At 35.9% G+C, this 14,160-nt stretch overlaps 1 protein-coding gene across 12 annotated transcripts in view; it reads right to left on the bottom strand.

Annotated features, from left to right (window-relative positions):
* Adam22 (ADAM metallopeptidase domain 22) overlaps positions 1 to 14,160 on the bottom strand; it is a 267,323-nt gene that overhangs the window by 58,697 nt on the left and 194,466 nt on the right. For all 12 annotated transcript variants that reach the window (XM_008822497.2, XM_008822498.2, XM_008822504.2 and 9 more), the window contains exons 10-14: positions 7,954 to 8,025; positions 6,997 to 7,163; positions 5,396 to 5,480; positions 4,171 to 4,261; positions 2,650 to 2,701 (exon numbers count right to left, since the gene is read on the bottom strand). In XM_008822497.2, coding sequence (XP_008820719.1) covers positions 2,650 to 2,701; positions 4,171 to 4,261; positions 5,396 to 5,480; positions 6,997 to 7,163; positions 7,954 to 8,025 — 467 coding nt within the window. The remainder of the gene's footprint in view (positions 1 to 2,649; positions 2,702 to 4,170; positions 4,262 to 5,395; positions 5,481 to 6,996; positions 7,164 to 7,953; positions 8,026 to 14,160) is intronic.

Raw genomic sequence — 14,160 nt, 5'->3', positions numbered from 1 at the left:
GACATATTCAATAACAATTTCCAGAGCTAAGATGCATCTCCATCAAAATTGGCTGCAAATTTTTAGGTTTACACTTGAATTAATACAGTTATACAATATTGTACTCAGTACTCAGTATAAACCCTATAAGACATAAATTAAATGATGTTTTAACCTTTAAAAAGATCTCCATTTCATTATTAAAATACACAGTTTCATATAGAAAAATTATTTTTCAATGCAATTGAAATTTTAAAATACTTTATATACATGATTGCATATATACTCCCTTCATTACTTATTTTCCTTGTTATCATCAGAGTTCAAAATTCAAATTCAATCAACAGACATTTATTGAAAATCAATTCTATATAAAGTACAAACTGTGAGGTATGAAATATAAAGTAGCATAAAATATAATCATTTAAATATGTATGACCAAATGGTGAGAGGAATCATGGGTACAAACAAGATTAATTTATAATGCAGGGGGCACTGGGAAGATAGCTCAGGTGGTGACGTGCCTGTTGCACAAGCCTGAAGACCTAAGCTGAGATCCCTAGCACTCATGTAAAAGCTGAGCATGGTCTGTCACTCTAGTGTTGGAGGTGAAGTGTAGGTGGGGAGAGAAACAGATGGAACTGAATGGCCAGCCAGCCTGGTCAACTGGTGAGCTCCATGTTTAATGAGAGACTCTGTCTCAAAAAGAAGGCAGAGCACAATAAAGGAAGAAACTCAGTGTTGACATGTGGCCTTCATGTGCATGTGTACACATGTTCATGCACATGCACACACACACATACATAAAATTATCAGGCAGGGGTTAAAATCATAATAAACCTCAAAGACGACTAGAAATGTGGTTACATGGGGAAAACTGGGAAAGGCACCCTACAGAAAAGGAACTTATTCTGGAAATCAAAAACCGTTGAAAGTTCACATACAATTACAAGCAAATTTAGAGAAGATAAAAATTCATGTAATGTTATAATTAGCAAATCAAAACCCACATACAATTATGATAAGAAAACAGGTCAGAATAAGTTGGATTTTAAATGAGTATAAAGATATGGACATCTAAATCTTCTAAACACTAAAGTAGGAAATCTAATCCTTATTCTTTTTTGTTTGTTTTTTTTGAAACAGTCTTTTATCCTGGACTGGCCTCCAACTCACAATGTAGCAGAATTTTGACTCCTGATCCTTCTGTCTCTACTTTCAATGTGCTGAGATTACAGGTATGTGCCACCACACCTAGCAGAATTTCATTCTTCAAAATGGATAACTCACAAAACGTCTCATTAGCATTTTGATATTTAGTGAAAAATGCTACATACTGTCAGCACAGATTAATTTTACAAACATGAAGAGAAAACAAGTTACATGAATACACACAGTATGAGATAGCTCATAAATTATAAACATGCAAAGTGATGTTGTTTTACACACACACATACACAAAAAGTAAAAGCATAAGGAAGGACCTGTGAATATATATTAAGAACCAAATTCAAAATAGTCACTACCTTGCTGAGAATGGAGGTCAATAGGGGAGAGCACAAGAGGATTTAACCATGTAGGCAATGCTTTATTTTTTGAAAACTGTAATACAAGTGTGTACAGTTTTCTTCTCTATACCTTTTAATGATATTAGAAGTGGGACTCAAGAGGCAAAACAGAAAGCATGGGGAATGTTACCAAAGTAATAACAGCACAAGGCAAGCAAACTTTAAAGAGCAGCAGTGCTAAGCCTGGAGTAATGGGAATGGTCCTAAAAATTTTTTAGAAAAAAATAAAAGGCAAGAATTGAAGCCTGACAGTGTGGGAAGACAGGATGGTGTAAAAATAAAAACATTTTTTATTATTTATTTTTATTTTATGTGTATGAGTGTACTGCCTGCCATGTGTGTAAGTGCACCCATGTCATGCAGTGTCCCTGGAGGACAGAAGAGAATGTTGGATCCCCTGGAGTTACAGACAGTTGTTAACCACCATGTGGGTGCTGGGATAAGAACCTGGGTCTTCTGCAAGAACAACCAGTGCTCTTAACCACTGAGCCATCTCTCCAGCCGCAATAAAAACCTTTTTAAGAGGACATTTTCACTGCTTGTTCAGTGACACCTCACTGGAAAGCCATCACACCATCATCACATGGACTTGAGAAAGCTACAAATCTGGCTGTTTTCTTGCTTCCATTTTTTACAGTCAACTTACCAGCCAGATTTAAGGAGGTAAAAGGAATCACTGAAAAAACTAACAAAAGAACAGACTTGTTTACTCATTATATTTCTAGCCTACATTCAAGACAAAAAAAGTTTCTGGGGTCTCCTCCATTAACACTAAGAGGTTTTTTTTTTTAAATACAAAGTTATGTTATGAAAATATTTTATATACAGGCTGTTAAGAATATTTACTTTAGTCCTAGCACTCAGGAGGCAGAGGCAGGTGGATCTCTGTGAGTTCAAGGCCAGCCTGGTCTACATAGTAAGTTCCAGGGCAGCTTGGGCTACAGGGAGACCCTGTCTCAAAACAAAAACAAAACAAACAAAAAGAATATTTACTTCATTTTTTTTTTCATAAATGCCTATAGTACAGTTCTAGGCACTAAGTTATTGAGTGTCATATTCTTAAGAAGATAAAGTAAGTAGTTTTCAAATAGAAGTGGCTTACCCGGTGTCACCCATTATGCATCCAGACCATGTGTCCTCACATTTACACTCACCTAAGAGAAAATGAATGCACATGCCTTTACACATTGAAAAACTGCACTAAAGAGCTTTTATTTCCATCTTTACTTCATGCTTAGAAGTTTTTTAAAGCTCTACCTGATTTCTAATTCTGCTTACACTCAAAGCTTTCAATGCAATGCATACCAACAAAAATGCACTTTGACTGCATGAAGGTCATATAAATTTTCTGATTACCAAGTTGTCGTATTTTTAAAGCAGTCACTTAAAATGGCTACATGAAAGACAATCAAATGCTAATGAAATCATAGGGAACTTTATGACACCAAAATAGGATCCCAGTTTCACAGACTTTTGGGGGAATTACCACAATGTCTTCCCATTTTTAACATCCCTGTGCTGAAACTCTGGTAGAAGGCAATAGAGAATATTGATTAGGCAGAAGGGCCAGAGTCACAGTCTCCTGGGCTGAAACCCTAGTTTGTCATTTAACATATGTATAACCCTGGACACAATATCCATTTAAGATCTAGTCACTTCATCTGTAAAGTAGGGCTGAAAACAGGCATCTTGTAGGATTATCTTGAGAATTAAATGAGTATCTAGACATATGTAATATGACAATCGTCTAGGAAATAATGGGTTCTCTAGAATAGTAATTACTATTATAAGCATCCATAGTTACAGAATTTGTTGCAATAATAATAAAAGAAACATGTTTATAAACAAATTACTTCAAATACATAGTATACTGTTCATAGTCAAGTAACTTTACCTACTTTGGAAAAAACTTTCTTTTTTAAAATTTTTTTATTTATTATTTTTATTTTATGTGTATGTGTTTATTGCCTGCATGTAGGTAAGTGCACCCATGTCATGCAATGCCTGCAGAAGGCAGAAGAGGCTGTCGGATCCCCTGGAACTGGAGTTACAGACAGTTGTTAGCTGCCATGTGGGTGCTGGAATTCGAACCTGGGTCTTCTGCAAGAACAGCCAGTGTTCTTAACCACTGAGCCATCTCTCCAGCCCCAGAAAAAAACTTTCTTTACAGATGTTACACCTAGCATAGTTTAGCAGATCTCTATTTTCTTAAGTCTTTCATCAGGTCTGATCCTTACAAGAAAGTTCTATGCCTGCGGCCTTATGTGTCTTAAATAAACCACAATGAAATGGTGTCTGAGTCTTAAACGATCTAAGATTCTTCACTAGATCATTTCAAATTACCAAAATGAGCTTATTTTGCCTCTTCTTAGGTTAAATCCAGCTTTGATTTCATCATCACATGGCTTCGACTGTTAACTACACATGGAGAAATTTTCATCTGTGATATAAACGTTCTCTGTATTATGTTTGAAAGCAACGTTTTGTGCCCTTGCTTACATATCTCACTGTACCACCCATAGCCTTGATTAAGAAACTGAATTTTTTTAAATCTCAATTTACAAAGTATTTGAAAGGACTCTGTTTTAATAAATACAACTAAACCACATATGATTAAACTTACCACTTGCTAACTTTCTTTTATCTGAGATTATACCAATATTGTGAGCTAATGACTGAGCAAGTGTAACAGCCATTAAATCAGTTTTCCCAAACTGAAAAACAAAAACAAAAATACGTAAATGAAAATTGTTTTTCATTTAATGTAGGATAGAGAAAAACAGCATAAAACAACTGAAAACAAGTCATTTCTAAGCTTTTTTTTTTTCCTTTTTTGTGGTATTATTCACACAGGGCCTCTCTATGTTGCTTAGGTTTGCTTCAAATTCATGATGATCCACCTGTCTCAGCCTCCTGGGCACGGATTATAAGGATGCACTACCATGCCCTAAATATTTTCTTTAGCAGAGTTTAAGCATCTTGTAGCTACGACTGAACATGTATTTGAAATAAAGCAGTAAGCAACAAATTCATGCTTAAGTCTTAAGAGGAAAAACAGAAAGCCAGAGAAGCGTTTACTTTTGAGTCTGGAAACTTAAGTAGAATTCTGAATCCAAATTTCACTTGATAACATTTCTGGAAAACTTAATTATTACAAACTTTATTATTAAGTCAGTGTTTTGAATAATACAAGATAAAGCTAAATGTGTAAAATTACTTGGAATATGTCTCCTTCCCAGATCAAATAGAAAGTAGCTTTAGAAAACAAACATAAGGAGACTCGGGAAGTAAGGACAGTCTGTGGCCACAGAAGTTTTGTTTTTTCAATGTGTAGCCTTCCAAAGATTCAAGCATTTTCTTCTAGATTCTTCCTATCAAGTTCAGTGTGTTAAGGAAAACCTAACACACTTCTTTGTGGAAAACCTTCTCTGTTTTGTTAAATTCTTCCCAAATTTGTCAAATACTGAGGAAAGAAGAAAATATACAATTATTTGCTCAGTGTCAGTCTAATGCTTCAGGGAATTACTCCAATCTCTGGAAATCATCTTTAAACATAATAAACATGTGGGCTTTATTTTCAATGTAGGGTAAAGATTATCTCTCTCTCTCTCTGACCTGTAAACTGCTTAATGGAAATTATTCTATGCCGAAAATGGGTACAGTCATCAGGTGTTATCTTCTATTGTTTCCCTGTTCTATCCTCTGGTCACATATGGGAACCATACTGATCACTAATGGAATAATCTAATATCTGGGGCCTGTGGACTATGGAGAAATGACCTCTTAAATATTAGGAAAACATTTTCAGCCATCATACCACTTTGTATTGCACAGATGTTCACACCTACTTCATTCACGCCTCCTCCTTTCAGCAACGAGCAAATCCCACCAATATAAGCTGCCCCGCTCCGGCTACTCTCAAATTGACTTCCCCTTTTAGAAAAGGAAATGAAAAGTGCTTAATGCTCACAGTTCAAACATCCAAGCCTCTCCCATTGTTAATTTACCACATTTGCTTTCTCAATGCATACAAGATTTCTATTCTCATAGACTCCCTAAGTAAGGGAGGAACATGAAAATTATTTACATACATAATCAAAGGAAAAGGTTTCTGAGGGCTACTTCCCCACATGATTAGTATCTATCTTATATGCAAATAGATCTATTAAAATAATTTCTACGATGATGCTCTCTAAGAATACAAAATCACTTCTGTAGCATTTCAGACCAAAATAGATAACTTAAACTTCATGAGAAAATATCAGACATTCCTACAATGAAGAGTGAAATAATAAGTCTATACTCTACAGAAGTATCGTTTGCTGAGCATAGTGGTGCACACCTTTAATCCCAGCACTCAGGAGGCAGAGGCAGGTGGATCTCTGTGAGCTCAAGGCCAACCTGGTCTACATAATGAGTTACAGGCCAGCTGGTGCTACAGGGAAGGGAAACCCTGTCTCAAAAAAAGAAAAGAAAAAAGGATCAAAGTAGAAAACAAAGTATCAAGTTCAACATAGACAATGGCTGAGAAAATCGTTTGGCTTAAAGGAGAGACATGATGATTAAACATACTGCGTGCTGCTGCACTAGATGCTGAGAGGAATTTAGTTATGGAAAGGCTTTCCTATGACTGATGAAATCTGAGCACAGACTATGAATTACATAAGAATGACGAATCAGTGTGAAATGTTCTGGTTTTAATAAGTTACTATGATATGTAAGAGCATATTTTTACTTTTAGAGAATACATTGAAAGACTTAAGTATTTAGCAGTAATGCAAAGAAGTGTCTCCAATTTATACTTGAGGAGGAAATGAGAAAAAAATGTAAAAATAAAGTCTTGAGTTTAGGTAAAGGACATAGATAATTTCCTTACAGTATTCTTGCAACTTTCCTCTAAATTTGAAATTACATAAAATTAAAAGCAACACTAAAAATACATCTTTTATATCTAATTATAACTGTCCTCAACAGCTCTGATTTTAGCGAGGTTCTTAAAATTCTACTAAATATATTTTGCTACTATATCAAATATTTATATCACTAAAACAAAGAACATAAGAGAAGAAAAGTAAAAAATTAATTCCATGAACTTAGCTCTTACATCAGAGCCAAACACAGAGAGAACATTAACATTTAAAACACAACAATTTTAAAGAATATAATTTATTTATTGCTATGAATTCTCGTTATGAGTGTGACAGTACTTTTACCCAGTAAATGCTCTAATTAAGTCCTTTGAAAATTCAATGAAATTAACATGCAATAATAACTCAAAATTAAATCATTTAAATTTTCATGAAAATTTCAAACAATCTTTAAACTTCTTCCAAATATTCTGCCACATCCAATACTAAAATCAGAAAAGATACATTTGAATCAGAAATAATAGAGCATTCAACATGGAACCAGGGAAAAAAAGTATTAAAGTATTATAAAAGTTACGTACGAGAAAAGATGTACTGCATCACTTTTCTCTTTGATAAAATCCCGTCTGTATTTCATAAACTCACGTAGCGTGATCAGTGGGTTTTCAGATATGGCAAACTTGTTGTCAGCAGCCCAAGTTTCCATGGCAACCAATACTATCCTAGTCTTCAGTTGGTCTTTATATATCTATGATATTAACAAAACAAGACATGAGCTGTGCACATGGTCAAATTACACAGCTTAAGAACAGGACTACACAGTTCCTTTCATGGAAACTCCTTCACACTTTGTTAACAAAACGTTATTGTTTTTAAAGGAGATAATTATTTTTCTAACTACATTCCTTTACCTTGAAGAACCAAGAATCAAATTATTTGCCAAAAAATATACAGTGAATAAAGCAATATTTAGAATCAAAGGAGGTTTTGGGGTTTGGGGTGTTTTTTCAACAAATACTTATGCTCAATTCAAAGACCTCCCCAAGTCCATTTTTTGGCACCCTGGATAAGTAATTCATAAAATCTTGAGGTTCTCTATTAAAAAAAAAAAATTGGAACACTAAGACACTAATGGAATGACAGCTGTACAACCTGACTGGTGCCAGTTAGGCTCAGGGAAGGTCCTGGAATGGCCTTGTCGAGGGAATATGTGGACAATGGAACTATGTAAGGACACCATTGTCATAACAGGAGACACTCCTGAAAAGGCTCAACTGCACTGTTTCTCCCCTGTTTTATAAGAGTTCACCATGGTTATCTTTGCTAGAGCCTATGAGTAAGGCTCTGTCCCTTACAGTGTGAAAGAAAAAAGGAGTTTCATTTGACCAGCTCCTCTTCCCAGACAGAGATATAAGTCAGTAGAGTCCATGGCAAGGTTGCCAGGGATCCTTCGGTCAACCTGGTTGAAGTGCAACTTTGGGCAACAAAAATGCCATCTCTACTAGCAATAAGGAGGGTTGAACATGACTGATACTTACCACATCTGCCATGTTCACCACAGACTTCGCATAGGTGTTGGTGTGTACAACAGAAAGCCGATGCTTTTTAAACTGAAAATGACAGAAAACAAGTGAAGGAATTTTAAAGTTACCAGAAATAATCATCTCAGCACAGAAAACAAGATGTAACAGGAAATTTCCTAAGGTATCTGTTAAAAAAAAAAAGCAACAACAACCAAAAAAACACCTCAGAGTCAAGACTAAGGTCTTTATCTGCCCTGAAGCCTGAAGCTCTTGAAAGTCAGAGCTTTATCTCATTTATGAGATAAAGTTAAAATTTCTTCCACTGCAGAGGGCTGCAATATAGCCACCTGTTTGGTATACATGAGGCTGTGGGGTCAATCCCTAGCATACTCCCTTCCCCTCATTTTTTGAACATGCTTATTCCATCTATTTCATAGGTTTTTTTTTTCAGGGTTGTTTATACAAAAGCAGTTATAAGATATTCACAGTGGGGCTATGACCAAAAATAGTAAACACTGCTCAAAGTATAAAACTTACAAGTTTTACATGACTTTTCGGTATGATGAAGAAGCCTAAAGATACAAGTTTCCAGTAAATATGGATAATATATATGGTTTTCTGGGCCTAAATGGTATTCTAATTATCACATAAAATCCAATTTCACTCTTCTTTTAAAAGTAGCAGGCTCAAGGGGCTGGAGAGATGTAGGGAGATGCAGAGATGCGGGATGGTTCAATATACGTAAGTTAATAAATGTCATAAATCATATAAATGGGCACAAAGACAAGAATAACATGGTCATCTCAATAGATGCAGAGAAGGCCTATGACAAATTTCAACATGCATTAATGGTCAAAGTCCTAGAGGGAATTAGACTGGAGGGAACATACCTCAACATAATTAAAGCCATATATAACAAACCCACAGCCAACATCATTCTAAATGGAGAAAAACGGGAAGCATTCCCATTGAAATCAGAAACCAGACAAGGCTGTCCACTATCTCCACTTCTCTTTAACATAGTCCTTGAAATTCTTAAAAGAGGGATGATATGATATTGTATCTAAGAGATTCCAAAAATTCCATCAGAAAACTCGTAGAAATTATTAAGACATTCAGAAAAGTGGCAGGTTACAAAATTAATCTATGAAAATCTGTAGCCTTTCTATATACCAATAACAAGCAATCAGAGAAAGAGTACATGAAAACACTCCCCTTCACAATAGCTGCAAAAAAAAGAAAATATCTCAGAATACACCTGACCAAAGACATTAAAGAGCTCTACAAAGAAAATTTTAAATCTTTAAAGAAAGAGATTGAAGAAGACATCAGAAGATAGAAAGACCTCCCATGCTCAAGGATTGGAAGAATTAAATTGTGAAAATGACCATCCTAACAAAAGCCACTTATAGATTCAATGCAATGTCAATCAAAATCCCCATGACATTTTTCACAGAATTGGAAAAAGCCATCCTAAGATTCATGTGGAAGCACAAAAGACCTCAGATAGCCAAAGCAACCTTGAGCGCTAAGAGCAATGCCAGGGGGATTACTATACCGGATTTTAAGCTGTATTACAGAGCGATAGTCATAAAAACAACATGGTACTGGCACAAAAATAGACCATTTGATAAATGGAACAAAATTGAAGACCCAAATATGAGTACATGCAATTTCAGCCACCTGATATTTGACAAAGGTGCCAAGAACATTTACTGGAGGAAAGACAGCATGTTCAGCAAATGGTACTTGCAAAACTGGATCTCCACCTGTAGAAGAATGAAACTGAACCCCTATCTTTCACCATGCACAAAAGTCAACTCCAAATGGATCAAAGACCTCAATGTAAAGCCTGAAACTCTGGAACTGTTAGAAGAAAACATTGGCAAAAACATACAAGATATAGGTATAGGAAAGGATTTTCTAAAGCAGACATCAATTCCTCAGGAAACAAGGGCAAGAATTACAAATGGGACCTCATTAAACTAAAAAGCTTCTGTACATCAAAGGAGGAAACCAAGAAAGCGATCAGAAAACCCGAAGAGAAATCCCAGAGTGGGAGAAGATCTTCACCAGCGACACATCTGACAGAGGTTTACCATCCAGAATCTATAACGAACTCAAAAAATAAAGAATCAAGAAAGGAAGTCACCCAATTAAAAGATGGGCTAAGGAGAGCTGAACAGAGAGTTCTCAAAAGAAGAAGTAAAGATGGTTAAGAAGCATATTAAAAGATGTTAAACATCACTAATAATTAGGGAAATGTAAATTAAAACCACTTTAAGATTTCATCCTACCCCAATCAGACTGGCTAAGATCAAGAGAACAAATGATACCAAATGTTGGAGAGGATGTGGGGAAAGGGGAACACTCATCCACTGATGGTGGGGCTTCAAACTTGTTCAACCCCTATGGAAAACAGTGTGGAGAACTCTTAAAAAACTACAAATGAACCTAACATTTGACCCAGTTATACCATTCCAAAAGAACTCATCCTATTGCAGAGACATTTGTATGTTCATGTTTGTTGCTGCTCTTTTCACAATAGCTAGGAGATGGAAGCAACCTAAGTGTCCCTCAGTTGACGAGTAGATAATGAAAATGTGGTTCATTTATACGATGGAGTTTTACTCAGCAGTAAAGGAAGATGAAATCATGAAATTTGCAGATAAATAGATGGAACTAGAAACTGTTACATTAAGTGAAGTAACACAGACTCAGGAAAAAACAAAAGAAACAAACAAACAAACAAACAAAAACAATGTATGTTCTCCTTCATATGTAGATCCTAGCACCAAATCCTGATAAGTGACTATGTATCCAGACATAACTACAGGAATCAGGACAATGGAAAGAAACAGGAAGGTAAAGGAAAGAATCTGAAAGAGAGGAACGTAAGAAACAGGCATTAATAAGGGAGATATGGAGAAAAACTGGATTAGTTTAAGGGAAGGGGGATGGAAGGGTATACAAGGAACCTAGGGGATAAAAGGAAAGAAGGTGCTCAAGAGAGGTAGGACCATAGGAGAAGTAGGTATTATTAAGGGAGAAATGGGACAAATGGGGCACCTTTATTGGGGAAACCATGACAAACCATGTTGGAAGGGTTAGATAATGCAAGAGATAAATAATGCCTAGCTAGTTTTTTTAAAATCCAAAGGGAACCATATTAGTTCAACAATCTCCTGATAAATTATACATACAACTAGCTCAAGGAGCATAATATATATCTAGTCAAGGTTTATTGGAGAACATTTGGTTTTTCCCCAAGCTTTATCTATGTAGCACATGGTAATTAAAAGTACCAGACTGGTGGAAGTAACCTTCTTGGATGTTTAACAGACATACTTTGAGGCCTATACTAATTTGGTCAGAGGGACATAAAGGAGTTTTTGCTCCTTGCCCTCCTAAGTCGACTAGTTCCAGGGGACTATGAGCATCTCCCAAAATGTCCTGCAACTGTGGTATATCACCTGTCCTCTCAATCAAGTAAGCCATGGAGACCCCACAAGATGGACTTGAACCAATGTCTGGTCTACAAAGAGGAGGGTCAACACAGAGGAAACATTTCCTCCATGCTTCCAAGTGAAGGCAGCCATGGTCAAGCAGGACTTTTGACTTACCTTCACATAGGCAGAACTGGTAAAAGAAAGGCACCAGGGGCTCCTCCCAAGCCCATATGACCCTTGAGGAACAAATTCTCAAACAGCCTTAAGAGTAAAAATAAATTATTTTATCTGGGCCAACTGTATGGCCTTAAACACCCTAAAGGAAAGTATAACCAAAGATTAAAGGGTTCAGTATAATTTTTAAGAGTCCATGTGTACAGCTAAAGGCTACATAACAAGAAACAATGCGAGATAGGAGATACCTTCTGTTGAGTTGTTGGCCAGGGTGGCCCAAGGGACTCCAAGATATAACACAGCATAGAACGAAGAAAATGAAGAGCAGACCCCAATTTTATCTAAAGGAATATTGACACTGAGTGCTGCTAGATGAGGAACAGCTGACCTTACTAAAACAAAGACTTTTACATAGGCTGACTAGATTCACCGTATGGATAAGTACTGAGGAGTGGCTGGGGTGCTGACAATACAGTGGACAATAGCAGGGATGACAAAGTATAAGGGCTCAGGGGAGGGGGGCTACAAGAGGGTACCATCTGGGAAGTGGGTGTATAGATGAGTAAGATGGTTTGGGATGTTCTGTGTGATATAAACACAAAAAAAATCAACAAATAAAAAAATGAGTTATATTTGAGGAGGAAGCATAAAAATTTATGTCATGTTAATTAGTAGAGGTGATAAACATTACTACTGAAATCTACCTAATGACTTTATATCCATACACAGTTGCCAAGGATCCAAAAGCAACCAACTATGACTAGTAACAATCAGATACATACGCATGCACCAACATCTAAGCGTTATTAGCAAAAACAATGAGTCTTTCTGTAAGAAACAGTGTATTTTAAAATGAAATGGAGATCTTTTTTTAAAGGTTAAAAACTCATTCAATTTTATGTCTTACAGGGATTATACTGAGTTCAATATTGTATAACTGTATTAATTCAACTGTGAACCTAAAAATTTTATAGCCACTTCTGAAAGAGATGTATCTTTGCTCTGGAAATTTTTACTATGTTAAAGCTGTAATGAAGTGCTTCTTCTAAAAAATAAAATAAATAAATAAATAAAAGTAGTAGCCTCATATGGCAAGCACTGAGAGGCATCTGTTCCACTTACACACCTTGCCTTCCCTTTAGCCACAGGCCTCATCTCCATTCACTGCCTCACACCAGCTTCACTCTGCTTATACTATATGTCTAGAGAAACCTATAAACATCTGTATTTGTGACCATCTAAAATGTTCAGGATACTTGTCTCTACAGCTTAATTATTTTATACAATCTCAGGAAACAGTAACATTGACTAGATTCAAATGGGTTAAAATAAACAAACCCAACCTTAACAAGAAAGCACTGCTCAATATTAATGTTATTACTGTTATTCCTGTTTTGAACAACAATAATAAAGACTGATATTATTTATTGATATATAAATAACAGTTTCCCTCAAATAAAGCATTCAAAGTAAATTAAAATGCACTTGCATGAAAATTAAGTAAAATTCAATAATTTGAATCACTGCTTACTTTTAGTTAAAAACTGATTTTATGGAGAGGTTAGCATTGTAATTCAGTTACACTATAAATGTAACTATACTGACTACAATATGCCTATTAATTGAATATACATACAATGAAATATTTCAACTCAACAAAGAGGAAGCTTTGGTAAGTAATTCACCTTAGTACTTACATGGTAAGTACTTCCATATAATTTTCTGTATAACCAGAGAAGAAGAAAATATTCTTTTCTTTTATTATCATAAAGCTGTATACTACAAACTAAAGTGCTGAGTAACTGGAAGCTCATTTTTCCAGCATAAATTAGAAATTTCTACTTCTCTTTTTCATTTTATTTTTTAATTGAAATTTTGTGTATTTCATACAGAACATTTTAACTTTATACTCCCTTCCCCATTGGCACCTGTCCATAGCCCCCCCCTTCATTGGAATTCATACATTCTGTCATTTCTGTTATGGCCTATCATGTCAAGGTAGTGTCCCCAGATGTCCCTCAGTGCAAGGTCATTCACTGGGGTCTAGTCAGCCTATCTAGAGTCCCTCCATTTAAGAAAATCAGCTCTTCCTCACTCAGCAATAATCAGCTACCAATAATTCATCAGCTAAGATTGGGGCCTACAGTCCATTTCCACAGTTCTGTGCTGGGCTTTTGTCTGCTCAAGTTCGTATGGGTCTTGTGCATGCTGACGCCCCATTGCTGTAGGTTCATATGAGTAGAATCCCAGGAGCCTGTAGGACTCTATTTCCATATGGTTATGCACCTCCTCCCTGGCTCTTAAACTCTTTCAGCCTATTTGTGTCATGGAAGATTTTTCTTTCCCCTTCAACTATGATAGACATGTTCGCTGGGTAAAGTATTCTGGGTAGAAATTTACAGTCATTCAGAACTGGGAATACTTTAGTCTAGGCTCTTCTGGCTTTCATAGTTTGCACTGATAAGTCAGTTGTAATTCTGATGGGTTTTCCTTTATATGTGACTTGTTTTTCTTTTGCAGCTTTCAGTATTCTCCTTTTGTTCTGAACATGTAGTATTTTTACTATGATACATCATGGGGCGTTTCTTTTCTGGTCCTG

Source organism: Nannospalax galili, unplaced genomic scaffold (assembly GCF_000622305.1).
Source record: "Nannospalax galili isolate Female #2095 unplaced genomic scaffold, S.galili_v1.0 scaffold85, whole genome shotgun sequence".
NCBI lineage: Eukaryota > Metazoa > Chordata > Mammalia > Rodentia > Spalacidae > Nannospalax > Nannospalax galili.
This window is presented reverse-complemented; position numbering and strand designations above follow the sequence as displayed.